General features: G+C 39.9%; 1 protein-coding gene across 4 annotated transcripts in view; it reads left to right on the forward strand.

Moving 5' to 3' along the window:
• The window catches only part of LOC131544556 (B-cell scaffold protein with ankyrin repeats-like), a 112427-nt gene that overhangs the window by 77421 nt on the left and 13261 nt on the right, over positions 1–21745 (forward strand). For all 4 annotated transcript variants that reach the window (XM_058782859.1, XM_058782860.1, XM_058782862.1 and 1 more), the window contains 2 exons: positions 16316–16376; positions 20268–20474. In XM_058782859.1, the coding sequence (XP_058638842.1) occupies positions 16316–16376; positions 20268–20474 (268 nt within the window). The remainder of the gene's footprint in view (positions 1–16315; positions 16377–20267; positions 20475–21745) is intronic.

Consider the following 21745-nt stretch of genomic DNA (forward strand, 5'->3'; position numbering starts at 1 on the left):
CAGCGCTTTAAATGTCATTGCATCTGTAATGGGACTGGCTAAATCGTGTCAAGACTCTAGGACTTTAAAATGCTGTTAAATGACATATGTTACACCGCAAATGTTTATTTAAGGAAATAAGCAACTTGCAAGCAAAAGTGTGGACAGAATTGACACTACTGATTGTAATGCTAATGCCTTGTGTTGATGGAGAAAGGCCAGTGAAAGTGTAACGTGATCAATCACACACTATAAATAGATGAACTTCAGGAGTTACTTTGGGAGCCACATGTCTCTAAATGGTATTTATGCCAACAAAGCATATATAAATGTCTCCAGGCTGGCATCTGATCAGCATTCATGGCTAAGCATTCAAGTAATTGATTTAATAAAGTACAATGGCAACTGAACATGGTAGCCTTTCTGCAGTGGCGGGCCATGCATTTCACACCTAGGCCTTCAGTGACGTCCTACATGAATTATGCTGCCTTCATGTGCTATCGGAATTATCGTAAATACGAGTTTCCTAATCAGAAATTGGACGTGAACAGCCTCTCAAGTCGTATTTACTACCGGGAAATTCGAAAATAATTTTGATACCCGAGTTTCCAAGTTGGACGGGTCATAAAATTTAAACATGGTGGAGGTGACAACCATTGCTGCTGTCAGCGCTGTTCTCACAACAACTATCCCTTTGTCTTGTTGCTAAAGTAGTGTATTTATAGGCTAGATATGAACGATCATTCAAAGCATATTATTTGTTTTATAAGCAGTGAAATATGCATTGTATTTGACCGAAATTCCAGAATTGTCAGCAAACTGCATGTATAGCGCGGTGAATGTTTAGATGCAGTACGGTTTCTAGGCATAGGAAAGCTAGAAACATTTTGACAAAACTCTTTAATTTGTACCTTGCCCACATCCCACCATTGACACAGATTTTCAAAATCACTTTTTCTTTCCATTTCTCCCAAAACAACTTAAAACTATCACAAAAGCCATTATCTTTTAAAAAAATTATTTCAAATGCCAATAATATTTAGGTCTTAAAGTTTGCTTTATGTTCAAATCAAACATGATCAAATGATGATCAGAAAAACCATTTGGCAATATTGATGCACTCATTACTCTATTTTCCGCCATCTTACTTAAATAAAATCTATCCAGTTGTTATGGAAGGAACAGAGGAAGCGTTCAGATCCATCTGCAAAGCTTTATTCAGAGACATGGTCGATAAACAGGCAAGTTTCTGACAATGGCAAACAGGTATATAGAGGGCAAGGCAAGAGAAGTATCCTAAACAGGCGTGGTCAATCGTCGGCTAACAATATCCAGAGGGTTTAGACAAAAGAGGTAATCCGTAAACATAAGCAATGGTCCAGGCTGGGGCAAACAGTATCCAAACGGCAAGGCAAAGGGTAACTCTAAGATGAACAGGCAAGAATCAAAAACACAGCTAAACAAGCAAGACTATGACTTTGACTAGATAGGAAAACTTAAGAGAGGCTCCGTAGAGTAGCTATCACAGTGACAGATGCTAAGCAATACTCGGCGATGACAGAGAGGAAGTCCAAGGCTTATAAAGCGTGTCTGATGGGATTAGCTGTGTAATCATGCAATGTGTGATTGGTGACAGCTGTGATCAGTGCAATGGATGATAGGAATTGTAGTCTGGTGAAATGCAACAGTAGTGTAGTGCAAGAGTCCATGTGGTGAGCGGGTGACCTCTGGTGGTGAGTGAACGGAAGTGCATGGATTCGTGACACCAGTCTAGCCCCACTAACCATATTTTCTGCTACTTTAATCCATGTATATTGTCTGACTCCTATATTCGTCCTTCTCCACACATCTACTAAATCATATTTCCCCATTATATTGGACAGTGATTCACTAGAGTGACTATGTGGTTCACCATTTCTATTAATTAAAAAATTAATAGTACAATTCCAGTCCCCACCTAACACTAATCAAATATCAACATAAAATTTTTGAAGCGCTTCATGTAATTGATCAAAAACTCTTATTCTTTCTAACCCATTATTTGGAGCATACACATTCACTAACACAAAGACATGTTCTCCATACTCTATTTTTAATAATAATATCCTTCCCTTTTCAATCTCTTCAGTATATAAAATATCGACATTCAAGCCTTTTTTAAATAATATGGCTACTCCAGCACTATTGTTTGTCCCATGACTTAATACCAGATTTCCTTCCCACCATCTATTTCACTCTGGTGGAATAAAACTCTGATACTACTGCCAATTTACCCCTATCTCTTCCTCCATTTATATTTAAAGAACCCACTTTTAAGTTCTCCATAAAGAGGTTAAAATATAAAGTGGACAGAGACAGAAGGAAAAAAATAAAACACATCATGAGAGTCACCCAGTGCATTTTAACCATCACTTTTTGAAGGGAAACGGTCCTTTATTTTTTCTCAGCTTCGTAACAAATTTCTTGAATCTAAACCTCTTCTGTTTGCTCAATACATCATAACTCACTGTACGCTGCAGTACTTTCACTGAAACAATAAACTTCTTATCTGGGAAAAAAATCGTCCTACACTACTACACGATGCAACATCATTTCCATGACTTTCTTTTATTTCCTTATGAGTCGTTTGCTCTCCATTAGATTCAATTCTGATCTCTGAATCAACAGCAGTAGTCACATTAGGAGTCGTTTGCTCTCCATTAGATTTATTAACCACTAAGTCAACAGTGGAATTCGGTGTAACACTAACACCACTACTGCCAGCCTTATGTAGACATGTAGACCTTTTATGTCCAACATCTCCACATTCAAAGCACTTTAAACTTCCTGTACTAGCATAACCCATATATGTTTTCCCTTCATACGAATCTCTGAAAGACACATCCAAATCAGGTTGTTTCAGAATAGGGCTGTGCAATTAATCGCATGCGATTGTCATGCGCATCTCATCCATCTGAAAGTAGGTGATGGAGATGGAACCGGCTTTACTGACGAGATGCGCATGACAATCACATGCTATTAATTGCACAGCCCTATTTCAGAAGCATTGGCTCCCGTGTTTTAAAACCGTATTTTTGCATCCTAATGGAATCATTTTTAACGGACTAGCAAACTTTCCAAAACATGAAAGTGCATGTTCGATTTCATCATCAGGGATGAACGGCGGCACGTTTGAGATTATCACCTTTCGTGTTGGATTAGCTAACGGCGAAACAGCAAAAAAAAAGGTCCACTTACCGAAATTCCACTGCTTAGATGGTTAACCAAATTCTCCTCCTTTAAGAAAACCACCACACCTGACGCCGTGATAATGGCTCTTCTCCACCCTCCGGCCGAGACGCCATCTCAACTCCGTCAATACTCCTCCCTACGACGCTCCAAACACACTTTACTTTCCTAACTTCTTACTTTTAAATGATCCCAAAGTTAGAAAAAAGAAAGAAAAGAGAATAACAGTAAAATAAAGCCACTTTCATTCGTCCTCTCCTCGTGAACTCTCACACGCACCCCAACACTCCCAGCATGCACTCCGGAGAGAGAGAGTGCAGAGCAGGGGGACGCGAACAGGATTAAGAACTGCTGCTTTAGAACATTGATTTTGAAATGTGTGGATTTATTAGAATCGTTAGAAGACAGAATCATGATTCATATATGAATAGATTTTCTCATGCACCCCTAGTTTTGATGGCATGGCAACAACTTTTCCTTTTCTCTAAAGCAGGGCAATATGGCCTTGCCCTCTTGGTGCATGTTCCCTTGGGGTGGGGTTTATGTAAATGTCTGGGTTTGTGATGTCACCAACCTGGATAGTAGCTCGTTGTAGTCACTACGAGCAGTTTTTGTAGGCATTAAACTGCCATAATTTTAAAAGACAATATCTCCGTTTGTATTGAACTTTCAGCATTGTAACTTTGCAGATATTGTTTATGCTCAAACAACAACATTACACACTAACTAAAATGTAAAAAGTGAAATCACAATCAAACACCCCTTTAACTAATCGGTCAAACTTGTTTACAAAAAGGTCTGAAAGTGCTCTCAATCCAGTTTGATTCATTCGGACAGTTCACTCACACACTGGATCATTTGCAGCGGTTCCTCACACGGGATATTTCATAAGAACAGAAACAAAAAGAGTGCTGGATGAGGTGGATATTTGCCTACAATCCATTGTTGGAAACAAAACTTGTCTTCTGTTGTTTGGCAATAACAAAGCAGACCTTTATTGCACCAGTGCCCCAGTACTGATGAAAGACTAGTAATGCCCCTGTCGAACACCAAATGGAGAAGAGGGCAACTGTTTAATGATCATGGTTTATTGATCAGAGTTCTGGATTGATTTTTTAAGATTGATTGAGTGTTTTTTGACAACATTGTCAAAAAACCTCCCTCCCTCCTTCCTTCTCTCTCTCTCTTAATGGACACTACTGCATGTGTATTTATGTGACTATACTTTGTGTTATGTTACTAAATAAAATAAACTAGAAAGCACTGCTGCGTTGGAGTCTTTAGTATAATTTTTGAAAATATAAAAATCTGGAAAAGTGAAAAGCATCCACTAAAGACACCTTAAATGATCAAAGAAGCAGCATGTACAAATTAAAAAAAGGGGGGGGGGGGGGGATCCTTGCCTCCACTTTCTCAGAGATCAGTATCCCATAACCTTTGAACATCCTCAGTGCATCTCATCTCTGCTATTGATCCTTCATCAAACAGCCGTTAAATTCCATAATGTTTTAGTTATACTTGAGCAGCGTCATTGTCATTGAATACATTATAATCAGCTGGATACGGGCATGGCACTGAGATTTGTTTGACATTTGAATAATATCCTCACAGCATCTTTCACAGTAATGTTTAACAGTGGGTGCTTTCAGTTAGTGTAAAATAGTCAAATCAGCCTCACGCACTTCCCTGAAAGCACATCTGTTATTATCAGCGTGTCCTCAGAGCGATTACATGCTCTAGGCTGCATTTGCTCCAGCTGTATAAATACAGATATTAAATGCTGCTGCTAATATGCTTAATATTTCGCTCCTGCATACAATGCAAGCTGCTGACATGACACTTAAACTTGATTATTGTTATATTTTTTAATTCAATTAGGCTGACCATGCAATACACACAGTGATATGGATTAGAAGAGCATTCACATCTTAGATGTTGATTTCGCTGTTTCTGAAGCACGCTACATCAAGCACTAGTCATATATTTGAATGTTGAGCAGCGAGCTGCTGTTGGAATTTGGTCCCATTCTTGCCTGACATTTCCAGCAGATGAAAAGTTTGTGGTCGTCTTTGACATATTTTTCGTTTAATGATGCGCCAAATGTTCTCTATAGGTGAGGGATCTGGACTGCAGGCAGGCCAATTCAGCACCTGTACTCTTCTACTACGAAGCTATGCTGTTGTAATAGCTGCAGTATGTGGTTTTGCATTGTTAGGGTTAGGCCTTCCCTGAAATAGACATTGTCTGGAGGGGAGCATATGTTGCTCTATATACCTTTCAGCATTCATAGTGCCTTCCAAAACATGCAAGCTGCCCATACCATATGCACTTATGCAGACCCATACCATCAGAAATGCTGGCTTTTGAACTGAATGCTGATAACACGCTGGAAGGTCTCCCTCCTCTTTAGCCCGGAGGACACAATCCTGATTGATTTCCAACAAGCATGTCAAATCTGGACTCGTCTGACCATAGAACACTTTTCCACTTTGAAACAGTCCATTTTAAATGAGCCTTGGCCCACAGGACACGATGGCGCTTCTGGACCATGTTCACATATGGCTTCCTTTTTGCATGATAGAGCTTTAGTTGGCATCTGCAGATGGCACGGCGGATTGTGTTTACCGACAGTGGTTTCTGGAAGTATTCATGGGCCCATTTAGTAATGTCAATGACAGAATCATGCCGATGAATGATGCAGTGTCGTCTGAGGTTTCAGTTTCTCTGAATCTTTTGATTATGTTATGCACTGTAGATGATGAGATTTGCAAAGCCTTTGCAATTTGATGTTAAGGAACGTTGTTTTTAAAGTATTCCACAATCTTTTTACACACTCTTTCACAGATTGGAGAGCCTCTGCCCATCTTTACTTCTGAGAGACTCTGCCTCTCTAAGACATCCCTTTTATAGCTAATCATGCTACAGACCTGACGTCAATTAACTTAATTAGTTGTTAGATGTTCTCCCAGCTGAATCTTCTCAAAATTTCTTGCTTTTTCAGCCCTTTATTGCCCCCGTGCCAACTTTTTTGAGACCCGTAGCAGGCATCAAATTTGAAATGAGCTCATTTAGTGGATAAAAGTGTAAAATTTCTCCCTTTAAACATTTGTTATGTTCTCCATGTTCTATTGTGAGTAAAATAGTGGCTCATGTGATTTGAAAGTCTTTGGGCCCTATCATACACCCGGCGCAATGCGGCGCAAGTGTTTTTGCTAGTTCTCATTTTCCCGTCTATTCTGTTCTCACCAATGCATTACTTAGGCAAAGGGTTAACAGATAGCGAACAAAGAAAACTCCAGAAAGCAGTCTTGTGACCTTGGTGACTTTACTGGTTATTTTAGCTGTAAAACTACAAACAAAGAAGAAAATTGTGTGTAAGCATTATATTTATATCTATGATACAGTTAAACAATACAATGTACCTAGTTTCTTCACATCATTATTTTAGCTTGTATATACTATAAATACATGCATTTTGTGTCAAACAAAGAGAGACCTAACGTTTTATTATTTAAATTATTAAAGCAATTCCTTCTCCCACAATTAATGCAGTATCAATCAATTATTTCAACAATTAAACAACTCCTTATGGACATTAGTATGTTTTAACACAAATATGGCACTTACGGACATATATATCCAAGGCTCAACGAAGAAATCAACCACTCAAAGTACATTGCGTGCGCATTGTCCTAAACAATCTTCACTGAGAGAAATCGAAAGTGAAACTAAACATATTACGAGTAGTACCTTAAATGTCCAGTAGGTGGCGAGTCAAACCCACAAAGGATATATGCAACAGCACACCGTCCTGTGCCACGTTGTTTAAATAGCAAATGCATTTGTGCCCATTTGTGTGCCCATGGGCGTGCTGGTCTAAAAAAAAGAGGAACTGAAAATAGACTGCACCATGGACCAACTCAAACCTGGTCAATGGCGCAATTTATTTATTTTTGTTGTTTAAAAAGCGCGTTAGTAGAAAATGCGCCTCTGGGCGGGTCCACAACCCGCGTTCACTTTGCTTATTACACACAGGGACGCGCAGCAGCACACAAATATGCCAACTATTAAAAATTAAAGGATTACAGTGTAAAAGAATATTATTGTATAGGCTACATAAATATAAAAATGTCATACATGTCATAATAGATAGTCATTGCGTGTATCAGAATTAGCCTACCTATTTGCTTGTGCATGAGCAGATCCATTTGCTCTCTGGAGACGCCTTCAGTCTGTGCGCCTTAAAATTCCGCGGTTTAAATAGCGAATCCGCATGGCGCTAGTGCAACTCGCTCTTAAAGGTCCCATGGCATGAAAATGTCACTTTATGAGGTTTTGTAACATTAATATGAGTTACTCTAGCCTGCCTATGGTCCCCCAGTGGCTAGAAATGGCGATAGGTGTAAACCGAGCCCTGGGTATCCTGCTTCGCCTTTGAGAAAATGAAAGCTCAGATGTCCCAATCTGGAATCTTCCCTTTATGTCGTCATACGGGGAAAGGTTACCTCTCCTTTCTCTGCTTTGCCCGCCCATGAGAAAATGAGCTACTACCGTCCGAGGCAAGCGCAATATTTTTTTTTTTCCTCGAGAGACATCATGGCTTGCACAGGAGCGAAGCATGGCAGTTGGTCAGTGTTTGGATGTACAAATGAACACTGGAGTATTTTTTTAGTTCCTTCATCCGAGCCTATGGCTAGCATTAGCTACATGATAATAACTGTAACAGCATACATAAACAAACCAACTAAAGTACCGTATCCAGACACAATATTTTAAACTAACCATTCGGAGACGTCCTGCCGTAGCCGCTGAGTTGCAACTTCTTCATCCGGTGCTTCTCCACCCGGATCAGATTCTGGGTCAAACTGAAAAGCTTGAAGGACTGTGTGTCTACGAGCCATTGCTATACATCCACTGTCAACATTAGCGCATGGTAGCGCAAGCTGATTAAGGCCACACACCCACCCTCCACCTTGCCCCGCCTCTCTCCTCCTCATTAGCATTTAAAGCTACAGACACAGAAATGGCATGTCCTAAGGAAAGCTCATTGTGGGACTGGCTCGTAGTGGCTGAAATTCTGCACCAAGGCTGAATTTTGGGAAAGAGACATCAGATGCAGTACTAGAGACCACTTAGGCCTATATAAAAGCATCCAAAAAGCAGCTTGTCATGGGACCTTTCAAGGGAATGGGAGATGAAACTCTAATTGGTTTATTGCACGTTATGCCCAAAAACACACCCATTACTCATTAAGAGAATAGGGACAACCCTTTTAGACCACGTGCTGGGAGCGCAGACCATTTTTCCCGTCGTTATACTAGCAAAAGTGGATTCGGAAATGCCCTAAATGCACCTGCGCCGTGTGCTTTAGACCATGCACTTAGATCGTTAAAATAGGGCCCTTTAAGTTTTAATTTTATTCACATTTTAAAAAGTCCCAACATGTCCGGAATTCAGGTTGTAATATCGCAATCCTATCAGCCAATCAGATTCGAGGACCAGAAATAACTGTTGTATAAATATATGTATACACAGTGTGGATAGAATAAGTAGAATAAGTTTCAAGTTTCAAGTGAAAGAATCCCCGGCCTGGAGCATGATGTAGTATAGTGTTAGGGTAAAAATGTATGACCATATGCCAGTGTCGCCATTTCTGTCAGGACCAAAGATGATTGACAATTAGCATACAGTTTGGATTGACGGTATGATTCTGTTCTGGGCAAGCATGGATGAGAGCAGGGAGAGCAGCGATTACCCCCCAAAACATCCATATATGCCAGATATGCCAATATCCCCCAACACAAAATGACAGTGAAAATCTCAATGCCTTAAGCAACAAGCATGTTGCCCTTACCCAATGACCCAACGAGTATGTTGCCGAAACCTGCATACTTAACCAGATGACCTAACAAGTATGTCAAGTCAAGTCAAGTCATCTTTATTTATATAGCGCTTTTAACAATATAGATTGTGTCAAAGCACTTAACAGTATCAAATTGGAGGATAGAGTGTCAGTAATGTATAATGATAGGATTAAACACTCAATTTTCAGTTAAAGGCATTTAAGTATGTAGCCAATACCTGAGAAGCTTACACGACAACAACAGTAACAACATTTTCTATAACAACCAGATACCTTTTGGAACAAGCATGTTTCCAACAGAACCAGAAACCCTAAGAACAAGCATTTCCCCGATACAACCACAGCTTTAAGAACAAGTTTGTTCCTAATACAACTAGAGCCTAAGAACAAGCACATTCCCAATACAACTATAGCTTTAAGAACAAGCATTTTCCTAATACAACTACAGCTTAAGACTAGCATGTGCCTAATACACTATACAGCTTTAAGAATAAGCTTGTTTCCAATACAACTAAATAGAACAGGCTTGTCAGATACTCTAACAGAATCATGCTGAACTAACTTCAACTGAACAACAACTCTTACAACGCATATTTAGCCTAGCACAAGCATTTTACTGAAAATGGAAATTGCCAATAACCTGAGAACATTAAAAAGGAACTTATCTTAGCTTGTGAAGACATTCAGATATGAATGGAGAGTGAAACAAAGCCAGCTGTGACGTGGATGCTTGATCTCTTGATATACTTTATGCGAGGAGTGCAGATCCCATTTAAACTTCTTCTTCAGTCAGTCACATTAGTATAACTCATGGAGTCCGTGTCAATAATACAGCGATGCTTGAAGCAATGCTAACTCAGTCACCTCCAATCAGGCAGCTTATGATCAATGCGACGAAGTCGACAAACTTGAATAAATCTGAGTTGAAGTCCATGGGGGGGGGATAAATTCCTCTTGCTAAATTCCCAATTGCACAATTTCTAGTGAGATGATAGGGTTTGCCTGCCAAATTTGCCATTTAATTAGCTATTGAGCAACACGAAAGCTGCTGATAATACTGAAGGACCTTATATATGGGTGCGGTGATAGATGTCGAATCCCTATATGCAGGGGTGGATTTAGTGAATTGGGTCCCCAGGCAAATATAGGAATGAGGCCCTATACATTTGCCTAGATCAACCTTGAGGTTCCTTTTTTGTCATGATGCTTGCTGCTGCACAATTGTGTCCAATGTTTCAACATTCTTCATGTACATGTTATAATGGGATTCTTTCATTTACATTTATTCATTTAGCAGGCAATTTTATTCTTTCATGTTGTAAACCACGATATAGCAATTGATTTACCGCTGAGATACAAGTTTTAACAAAAAAAACAAAATAAATTATAAAATAATAAACCTCACAATTGAACCTTTAAACCATTTTTTTTAAGAAAAGGGATGAGTCAGAAGTATAAATTATATTTAAAATGGATTTATGTAGGTGAATTTTTCGTCTGAACAAAAACTGCAGACTGGATTATTAAAAAAGCACATTCATTCTCTGCCAGTAGGAGGTGCTTTTGGAACGTCAGAAATATAGCCGTTTCCCCAGTAATGGCTGTAAACAAAGCAGCACTTAGCTCATAAATGATACTTTCAGGTAAGATGAAAATGCCATCAAAACTTTTCTGAAGACAATTGGGTTCCCTTCAGAGGTTCATTCATACAAAGACTTGAATTAGTGGGAATGAGAAAAGTGAAAAAAAAAAAAAAAAATATATATATATATGTATCCTATATTGAGGAGGAAAGTCTACTGATGAGTTACCAGCATAAGCCTACTGTTACACGTTGGATGGAGAGGCACACAAGGGTAAGTAAGGTAATAGCTTCTTTATTAACCAAACTGAAGGCAACAAAGCTAAGTGCAATAACTCGGAGTTCAATGAAGCTCAATAAACTGAGGAATTAAAGCATCCTTATCTTTCCCTCTTAGTAGAATCAACTGGAGAAAGACATCCATGGAGCCACAGAGATCCAGCAGGTAAGTGACAAGACAGATGAAGAGCTTGTAACCTCGAGACCAGACAATGAGCGTATGGACTGAGTGTGTTTTATAGGGAGCTTGATTGGCGGCAACAGGTGAGGAGGATTCCCTGATAGAGGTCAGGTGTGAGTGATTATGATAGAGTGCAGGTGAGTGGCAAGAGGGATGCTGGGAAATGCAGTGCAGTTTAACTGGTGACCGTGACAGTTCTGGAGCTCTGGAGGAGTGGGCGCTTGAGGGCGCTCTGGAGGAGCGGAGCTGGTTGAGACCAGTGAAGAAGGATTGGAATTAGGAGGATCTGTGGCCCTCCCTGGGCTCAACGAGGAACGGGATTTTCTGGGACTAGGAACGGCGCTCCTGGCCGTGACTTGAGAGCTGGATTCTCCGGGACTGGGAACGGTACACCTGGCCGTGACTCGAGAACTCGGAAATGGGGTTGCGCTTACGGGGAGCAGGCACTGGAAGGCGCTTGCGAGGAGCAGGCTCTGGAGGGCGCTCTAGCATCCTTATCTTTCCCTCTTAGTAATGTATAATGATCCACTGGCCTGGAAGGAGCAGCAACCGGCAGGCTTGGGAGAGCCGCGGACAGTGGCGCTATTTTCCCCACGGCCGGCGGGCCTGAGCCAGCAGCGGACGGAGGCGCCGAGAGAGCCCCGGATGGCGGCGGGCTTGCCAGGATTGAGTCGGTGGCGGCCGGCAGGTTTGAGTCAATGGTGAATGGCCGGTTTGAGTGTACTGCAACCAGCGGGCTGGACAGTGGAGAGGGTGGCGGGCCAGACTTCGGAGCAGCCGGCAGGCTTGAGTGGACCGCAGCTGGAGAGTAGCCGGCAGGTGTGGCGGAGGAGCCATCTGTGGGCTTTTTTCTGAAATGAGTGCTTAGTCTGGATGGACTTCTGGAATGGACTCATTGCGTTGATTGAGTGTGGATCTTGAGTGGAATTCAACTTCATAGACTTCCTGACGGACATGATAGGTGGATCCGCCAGCTTTGCCACCAAATCTGCGCTGTTGAAAATAACTTTCCTTGCCTGAGGAAATGTGGAAACGCTAGCTGGGATATTGGAAGCCCTTGCAGCAGTGGTAGGAGACATGGGACCCACGGCTTCATCCACCGGGCAGTCAGTAACCTCTCCAACAGTGAAGGAAGAACCACTTAGCCACAGTGCATATTCAATATAGCGTTCCAGAGAACAGATGGTATCAGACGCTGGCATTTGATGATAGAGATGGCCATCCAATCCACCCCAGAAGATAGTTTTCAAGGTTCTTTCCTTCAAATGGAACTCTATAGGAAAGAATCGAGAAATTCCTCAACATAATCCTCAATAGGGCAGCCATCTTGATAAACCTTGAGGAGAGAAGTCACAGGGGTTGCAGATAGGATGTACATAGTTATTGTTGAAGTTCTTGGTCTGGTCTTCTGTCACACATTGGATTGAGAGGCACACAAGGGTAAGTAAGGTAAGAGCTTCTTTATTAACCAAACTGAAGGCAACATGAAAAGGTAGGTGTAATAACTCAGAGTTCAATGAAGCTCAATAAACTGAGGAATTAAGCATCCTTATTGTTCCCTCTTAGTGGAATCAACTGGAGGAAGACATCCATGGAGCCAGAGAGATCCAGCAGGTAAGTGACAAAACAGATGAAGAACTTGAGGAAGGAAAGACCAGACAATGAGCGTATGGACTGAGTGCATTTTATAGGGAGCTTGATTGGCGGCAACAGGTGAGGAGGATTCCCTGATAGAGGTCAGGTGTGAGTGATTAATGACGGAGTGCAGGTGAGTGGCAAGAGGAATGCTGGGAAATGCAGTGCAGTTTAACTGGTGACCGTGACACCTACATTTAATTTTAGTCATTTTAACTAAGGGCTGCCAATCGATTAAAATATTTAATCGTGATTAATCGCATGGTTGTCATGAGTTAACTGTCAAATAATCACAACTTAATCGCACATTTTTATCTGTTCTAAATGTACCTTAAATTAATACATTTCAAGTTTTTAATACTCTAATCAACATGGGCATGGCCAAATATGGATGCTTTATGCAATATATTATTATTAGTGAAACCATAGTTAACATAGAGCATGAAGAGTAGACATGTTTCATAGGTCATAGATGTTTTTCAAAGAACTTGTTCATGTCTATTAGACAACATAGAAATACCAAGTTCCTATTACTTCTCTTTCTTTGCACTGAGCAATTTACTGACACAAACCTGTTTACATTTTTGCATGACAGGGCAGCTCACTTCTGAACATGCAAAATGTACATTTATTATTTATTATTACATTTGTTTGCCTCTCTGTGCCACATACTGTATTTGGATGCAGCTAAATTATCAATAAAACTGTTTTCATTTATATATTTTACTGTTTCTGTTGTCAGACAACGGGATGAATATGAAATAGTGACTGAAACGCGACCCATTAAGACTACATAACCAGCTCTCCCTTCCAAGATGTTAATCTGCACAAAAATCCTGATTTATAATCGTGCCGTCGTATGATAAAATCAAATAGGCTACACATAAGTTAAAGACAATAGCTGTGCTGTGATTTCGGCTATACTTGCATGTAAAATTATAGAAGCAACATATCTGTGTTTTAACTGAAAATGCAGCTCCTTTCAGCCACTCGCTGAACAGAGCAGACGCAGAGAGAGAGGTGTGCGCGCGCTGGGAAAGAGAGACCTCGCGCTCGTGCAGTCAGCTTCAGATGCATAATATTTTCATTTGCTACAAGCAGGATACACAAGAAGCACGTTCAACTTGGACACGCAGACGGTTGTCGTGGTAATAAACGTTGTAAACAGCAACCATTTGTGTGTCCGCGCTTAATGCACATCTCATATATGAAAAGCATTTTAGGGGGGCCTTGGCTTTTGGGGGCCCAAGGCAGTTGCATACCTTTGCCTAATGGGTAAATCCGCCCCTGCCTATATGTAGACAAGGATCAGCTGAGAGTCAGCTGACATGAGCTTGACTAACGTGACCTGCCAGAACTAATGCTACGCTTGATATTTGCTCTTTGATTAATGAAAAATCAAACTCAAACAACATTTTCTAAATAGCATCACAATAAATAAATATATAAATAATCAATAAAATTCACATTCATTTTCAGTTGTTGTCTTAACATTCTCCTATCTTGTTGTTGTTGTTGTTATTATTAATTTTATTATTACGTGTATGTCAGTCAGTCCACTTATGTGTAGGGTTGGGTATCGTTTGGTTTTTTTCGATACCGGTGCTAAATCGATACTTTTAAAACAGTACCGGTGCCTAAATGGTGCCTGAACCGATACTTAAAAATGATTTAAAAAAAAAATAAAAAATACCAATTAATAATTGGATTGGCCATTAGCACTAAACACATGATGTCTTTTTCATTCATACTGGATGCCAGAGGGTGCCCTTGCACAAAAAATCCACATATCCAGTCACAGAAGTAGCGGAACTCATGAAGCTCCAGGAAATCCCCAATATGGACAAATGCATTGCTATGGATGTAACTGAGTAAACAAGATATAAATGTTATGTATGATAAAACAAATACAATAAACACTCGACTACGACAATGTATAGTTTATCTGTGTTATTCAAGCCATCTCTGGTATTTTCATAATAATTAAGTATATTTATAATCCATTCCCAATCGATGTATTAGTAGCCTATGGAACATATTTTCTGCCTCATTTTGTAACAAGAAGCTACATCAGATCACAAAAGGAAGCATTTAACTGGTGTTGTGGACTAAAAAGGTTATAATGTTCTCTTTTGTTGGACAACAGGTTTAAAAACGTAAATACAAGATAATTTTAGCTTTAGGCATTTTAATTTAAGAATGTTTAGCTTAGCTAGTTAATGAAGGGCTACCTGCTGCAGTCAGAGCAAGTGTAATTTCTGCATTCACGCGTTCCTTGGATGCTCTCATTTCCTGAGTTGTGCTTTTAAGTCGGTATGTGAAAACAGCACGCTCGCGTTACTATAAAGATTTGTTGGACTTGCATTATTAGAGCTTTCCGACTTGAGTTCACATGCATTTTCTCAGTCGGGAAATTATTTTTCACATGAGGTGCCGGTGATGATGCTTCTTACGTTCGTTTTGGAGAAACAAAGGACAAATATTTCAATCGATCGCTCAGGCATGGCACCGAAATCTCCGTTCTGATTCGGTTCTAGTACATACCAGTTACATAGGTACTGGTGCCATATTGGTACCGGGTTTTGGTAGCCAACCCTACTGATGTGTCAGATTCTTTCTCTGACAGCACAAAAATATTTGAATTATTCATCACAACAAGAGAGCACATTTGGACAAAATGATGTTACGCTCATGTCCTACATCAAAGCAGCTGTCTCTCACAGCCCCTCAACATGTGATGCGTAATTAGCTTGCCTTGTCTATCTGTTAACTCTCCCTTTCTGCTCTAATGAATATATTCATAACACTGAATGCATAATGTGCATAATCAATATTGAAGGGGAAGAAGTAGAAGTTATTATTACAAGTGAATGGTAGCAGGTTGCTAAGGAACAGAAACAGAGAGAGGCAGTCAGAATAAAGTATGCATTACACTAAAGGGAACACTTTGTAGTGTGCACACTTTCATCATTTTGTATTTATTATTTGAATGGAGTAAAATTGGTTTAGAAAAAGCCCATTGTTAGCTGTATAATAACAGCCCCCACACAACTGGATGTCAGTGGTTTCCACAACAACCATCGCTTTGCTGTTGAGCAACTTTGTGGAATTTACAAATCAATTCTGCAAGCTTGGCAAAAACTTGAGCACTGAACGCAACTTGCAATAGTCACATGCAACTCTTTCTACACCAGTGGTTATAGGAGCAGTCATAACAAATGTACATAGCTGAATTGTTGGCTTTGAATCAAGGTCTAAATGATATAAAACAACTTTACAATCTGTCATTAATAAACTAGACAGATTATCTTGTCTTTTCTCAGACTGTGTCATATTAAAGGTAATTTCAACTTCGATCTAAATCACCACGGAAGACCTACTGTACATCAGCAGTTTTACCAAACATTTGAATCTTTTCTGTACTTTGATGTTTAAACATAACAAGGTTGATGTTTTCCTTTTCGGTCACGTATATGCTCTTTAAAATTCTTGTCTTTATTAATTATCATTATCATTAATTTGATAATGATCATTAATCATTAATTTGTTATTAATAATGTTCTCATAGATACTTGATGACAATGATGGCAACATTGACACCGGTGTATATGAGTTGATGGGCAGAGCAGGTATGTTTGTGTCAACGCTGGTAATAGTTTATATACAATTTTCATTTTTGTTCTACTTTTTGTTAACACCAACTGCTTATTGTACTATATAAGAATTTATTTTCAGTTTTATCTAAATGAAAACTACTGTGTATTGTGCAAACTATGACATCTAGAAGGATTTGTTATTCTAATATCACAACATTAGTATTACTGGCTTCATCTCTGAGTACGATTGATATAAATGGCTGATATTACTTACTAGACCGTTTAATTCAAGCGTTCAATGCTGAGAAGGAGTCTAGCCTAGAAGCCTTAGAAGGACTGAACTCAGCCTCACTTGGATTCAGCCTTCTGATTGAGAAGCACTATTTATTTTATTCTGAAATGAATCGGTGGGTAACATTTTATTTGAAGGTATCCTTGTTACACGTTGCATGTAATTACTATTATAATAACAATTAATTATGCATAATTACATGCAAGTGACCCTAAGCCAAACCCTAATCTTAACCCTAACCATATAGTAAGTGCATGTAGTTAATTAATATTACTCAGTATTTAAATGTATAATTACACTGTAACAAGGGCACCTTAAAATAAAGTGTAACCAATCGGTGTTTTGAATGAATTGGTTTAGTGAATCAAGCAATGACTCACTCATGGGACCTGTTGTGTGTGTGTTATACAGTGGGGCAAAAAAGTATTTAGTCAGCCACCAATTGTGCAAGTTCTCCCACTTAAAAAGATGAGAGAGGCCTGTAATTTTCATCATAGGTATACCTCAACTACAAAATGAGTATGAATGAGACAAAATGAGAAAAAAAAATCCAGAAAATCACATTGTAGGATTTTTAAAGAATTAATTGGTAAATTCCTCGGTAAAATAAGTATTTGGTCACCTACAAACAAGCAAGATTTCTGGCTCTCACAGACTTGTAACTTCTTCTTTAAGAGGCTCTTCTGTCCTCCACTCGTTACCTGTATTAATGGCATCTGTTTGAACTCGTTATCAGTATAAAAAGACACCTGTCCACAACCTCAAACAGTCCAACTCCAAACTCCACCATGGCCAAGAACAAAGAGCTGTCAAAGGACACCAGAAACAAAATTGTAGACCTGCACCAGGCTGGGAAGACTGAATCTGCAATAGGTAAGCAGCTTGGTGTGAAGAAATCAGCTGCGGGAGCAATTATTAGAAAATGGAAGACATACAAGACCACTGATAATCTCCCTCGATCTGGGGCTCCACGCAAGATCTCACCCCGTGGGGTCAAAATGATCACAAGAACTGTGAGCAAAAATCCCAGAACCACACGGGGGGACCTAGTGAATGACCTGCAGAGAGCTGGGACCAAAGTAACAAAGGCCTCAAATCCTGCAGTGCCAGACGTGTCCCCCTGCTTAAGCCAGTACATGTCCGGGCCCGTCTGAAGTTTGCTAGAGAGCATTTGGATGATCCAGAAGAGGATTGGGAGAATCAGATGAAACCAAAATAGAACTTTTTGGTAAAAACTCAACTTGTCGTGTTTGGAGGAGAAAGAATGCTGAGTTGCATCCAAAGAACACCATACCTACTGTGAAGCATGGGGGTGGAAACATCATGCTTTGGGGCTGTTTTTCTGCAAAGGGACCAGGACGACTGATCCGTGTAAACGAAAGAATGAATGGGGCCATGTATCGTGAGATTTTGAGTGAAAACCTCCTTCCATCAGCAATGGCATTGAAGATGAAACGTGGCTGGGTCTTTCAGCATGACAATGATCCCAAACACACCGCCCTGGCAACGAAGGAGTGGCTTCGTAAGAAGCATTTCAAGGTCCTGGAGAGGCCTAGCCAGTCTCCAGATCTCAACCCCATCGAAAATCTTTGGAGGGAGTTGAAAGTCCATGTTGCCCAGCGACAGCCCCAAAACATTACTGCTCTAGAGGAGATCTGCATGGAGGAATGGGCCAAAATACCAGCAACAGTGTGTGAAGACTTACAGAAAACGTTTGACCTCTGTCATTGCCAACAAAGGGTATATAACAAAGTATTGAGATGAAATTTTGTTATTGACCAAATACTTATTTTCCACCATAATTTGCAAATAAATTCTTTAAAAATCCTACAATGTGATTTTCTGGAATTTTTTTTTCTCATTTTGTCTCTCATAGTTGAGGTATACCTATGATGAAAATTACAGGCCTCTCTCATCTTTTTAAGTGGGAGAACGTGCACAATTGGTGGCTGACTAAAAACTTTTTTGCCCCACTGTATATATATACAGGTGCATCTCAATAAATTAGAATGTCGTGGAAAAGTTCATTTATTTCAGTAATTAAACTCAAATTGTGAAACTTGTGTATTAAATAAATTCAGTGCACACAGACTGAAGTAGTTTAAGTCTTTGGTTCTTTTAATTGTGATGATTTTGGCTCACATTTAACAAAAACCCACCAATTCACTATTTCAACAAATTAGAATATGGTGACATGCCAATCAGCTAATCAACTCAAAACACCTGCAAAGGTTTCCTGAGCCTTCAAAATGGTCTCTCAGTTTGGTTCACTAGGCTACACAATCATGGGGAAGACTGCTGATCTGACAGTTGTCCAGAAGACAATCATTGACACCCTTCACAAGGAGGGTAAGCCACAAACATTCATTGCCAAAGAAGCTGGCTGTTCACAGAGTGCTGTATCCAAGGATGTTAACAGAAAGTTGAGTGGAAGGAAAAAGTGTGGAAGAAAAAGATGCACAACCAACCAAGAGAACTGCAGCCTTATGAGGATTGTCAAGCAAAATCCATTCAAGAATTTGGGTGAACTTCACAAGGAATGGACTGAGGCTGGGGTCAAGTCATCAAGAGCCACCACACACAGACGTGTCAAGGAATTTGGCTACAGTTGTCATATTCCTCTTGTTAAGCCACTCCTGAACCACAGACAACGTCAGAGGCGTCTTACCTGGGCTAAGGAGAAGAAGAACTGGACTGTTACCCAGTGGTCCAAAGTCCTCTTTTCAGATGAGAGCAAGTTTTGTATTTAACTTGGAAACCAAGGTCCTAGAGTCTGGAGGAAGGGTGGAGAAGCTCATAGCCCAAGTTGCTTGAAGTCCAGTGTTAAGTTTCCACAGTCTGTGATGATTTGGGGTGCAATGTCATCTGCTGGTGTTGAGCCATTGTGTTTTTTGAAAACCAAAGTCACTGCACCTGTTTACCAAGAAATTTTGGAGCACTTCATGCTTCCTTCTGCTGACCAGCTTTTTAAAGATGATGATTTCATTTTCCAGCAGGATTTGGCACCTGCCCACACTGCCAAAAGCACCAAAAGTTGGTTAAATGACCATGGTGTTGGTGTGCTTGACTGGCCAGCAAACTCACCAGACCTGAACCCCATAGAGAATCTATGGGGTATTGTCAACAGGAAAATGAGAAACAAGAGACCAAAAAATGCAGATGAGCTGAAGGCCACTGTCAAAGAAACCTGGGCTTCCATACCACCTCAGCAGTGCCACAAATTGATCACCTCCATGCCACGCCGAATTGAGGCAGTAATTAAAGCAAAAGGAGCCCCTACCAAGTATTGAGTACATATACAGTAAATGAACATACTTTCCAGAAGGCCAACAATTCACTAAAAATGTTTTTATTTTTATTTTTATTGGTCTTATGAAGTATTCTAATTTGTTGAGATAGTGAATTGGTGGGTTTTTGTTAAATGTGAGCCAAAATCATCACACTTAAAAGAACCAAAGACTTAAACTACTTCAGCCTGTGTGCATTGAATTCATTTAATACACAAGTTTCACAATTTGAGTTGAATTACTGAAATAACTGAACTTTTCCACGGCATTCTAATTTATTGAGATGCACCTGTACATCTAAATGCTGGTGTTTTGGAAATCGACATCCATTTGCTCTTTACACAGATAATCTTCGGTTGGTTGATCCTAATGAGGAACACCAAAACAATGAAGATGAAAATGTCTATACTCCCCTGGGTAGAGATGGAGAAGAGTATGACACCATCCTCACATCCAGCAGCTCTGTAGTAATAGTGAACCGCCCCCCTGCACCGACCCCTCGGCCTGACTCCCTTCCTACCCCAGAGGACAAGACTTCCTTCATCGCACAAGGTTTGAATTTTTAATTCCCTGAATTTTGACTTGTGGACAGTTTGAGTTTTAATTTGGCCAGCTGAGGACCTTTAATCGACTGTTGACACTGACAGCAAATGCACTTATTTAATTCCTTTGAGAGCTCTTTAACAAACACCACTGCCTTCTATGACATTAAAACATATGACAAAAATGTCATACTCGGTGTGCAATGACTTTAAAGGGGTCATATAATGCTACATGCACTTTTACAAGTTGTTTGAACTGAAATGTGTGTTGGCAGTGTTTGTACACAACCACCCTATAATGATAAAAATCCACCCAGTGTTTTTTTTTTTTTTTTTTTTGTAATGCGGGTCTAAATTATTCCTTCAATAAAACCACAGAGCTTCCATTTCACTCATTACAATGGTTGATGTTGCTGTGTTGCCCCAATTCAGACAGTTCTCAGTGTTTATAAATACTTAACATTTCAGACTGCTATTTGCCCTCTAATCCTTTAAAACACTTGGGAGAAAAAAAGACCCAAATAAGGACCATTCATTACAGGCAGCAATCTTAAATGTTCAGTTTCAGTTTCACTAATAATTCAACAAGCGAAAGGTGCCAAGCGACTTCTATTGATAGAGATTTATAAATCATTTATACAATCATCCTGGAGCTATATGCATAAAGCATCAAAGAAGCGGTGCTCTTGCTAGATCACAATCAATTTTGCTTTTTATGACAGACAGATCTCATGATCTTATGAAAAACAGTAACAGACCCTTGGTAGAGGTTTCTTACAAATCTTACAAAGCCCTTATGACTTATTTTTGTGGGGAAAAAAACCCTGTGAGAACCGCTTTGCTCCTCCAGAGCATAAGGATAAAGTGCAAGCATCAAGAAAAAGAGAAAATTTGAAAAGAATATTCACACTTACAATATTAATCTCACCACCTGGTTTGATTGCTATTTATATTTTTACATCAATTCCTTCATCACCTTTGACCAGCACTTATAGAGGCACAATTGCTTAGCAACTAAAAGTCGGCACATCAAACAGGTGTCCACAGCCATGTCTCAAGCAAATTGCCACTGTTTGTTTGGTGCAATATAGCATTTTTAATAGCTAAAGTCTTGCCAAGCGCCAGACTACAAGACCAAACCATTTTCCTTTTTGATAAGGGGACATCTAATGTGGGAGGGCACAAGCTGCTAGACAAATAAGGAACATTTCACTTTTTACAGTTGTAAAACTGAGTCTTGCGAATATTATTCCTAGTAGCATAGTATATAACTATATATCT

The sequence above is a fragment of the Onychostoma macrolepis genome, chromosome 07, assembly GCF_012432095.1.
Source record: "Onychostoma macrolepis isolate SWU-2019 chromosome 07, ASM1243209v1, whole genome shotgun sequence".
NCBI classification, from domain to species: Eukaryota; Metazoa; Chordata; class Actinopteri; order Cypriniformes; family Cyprinidae; genus Onychostoma; species Onychostoma macrolepis.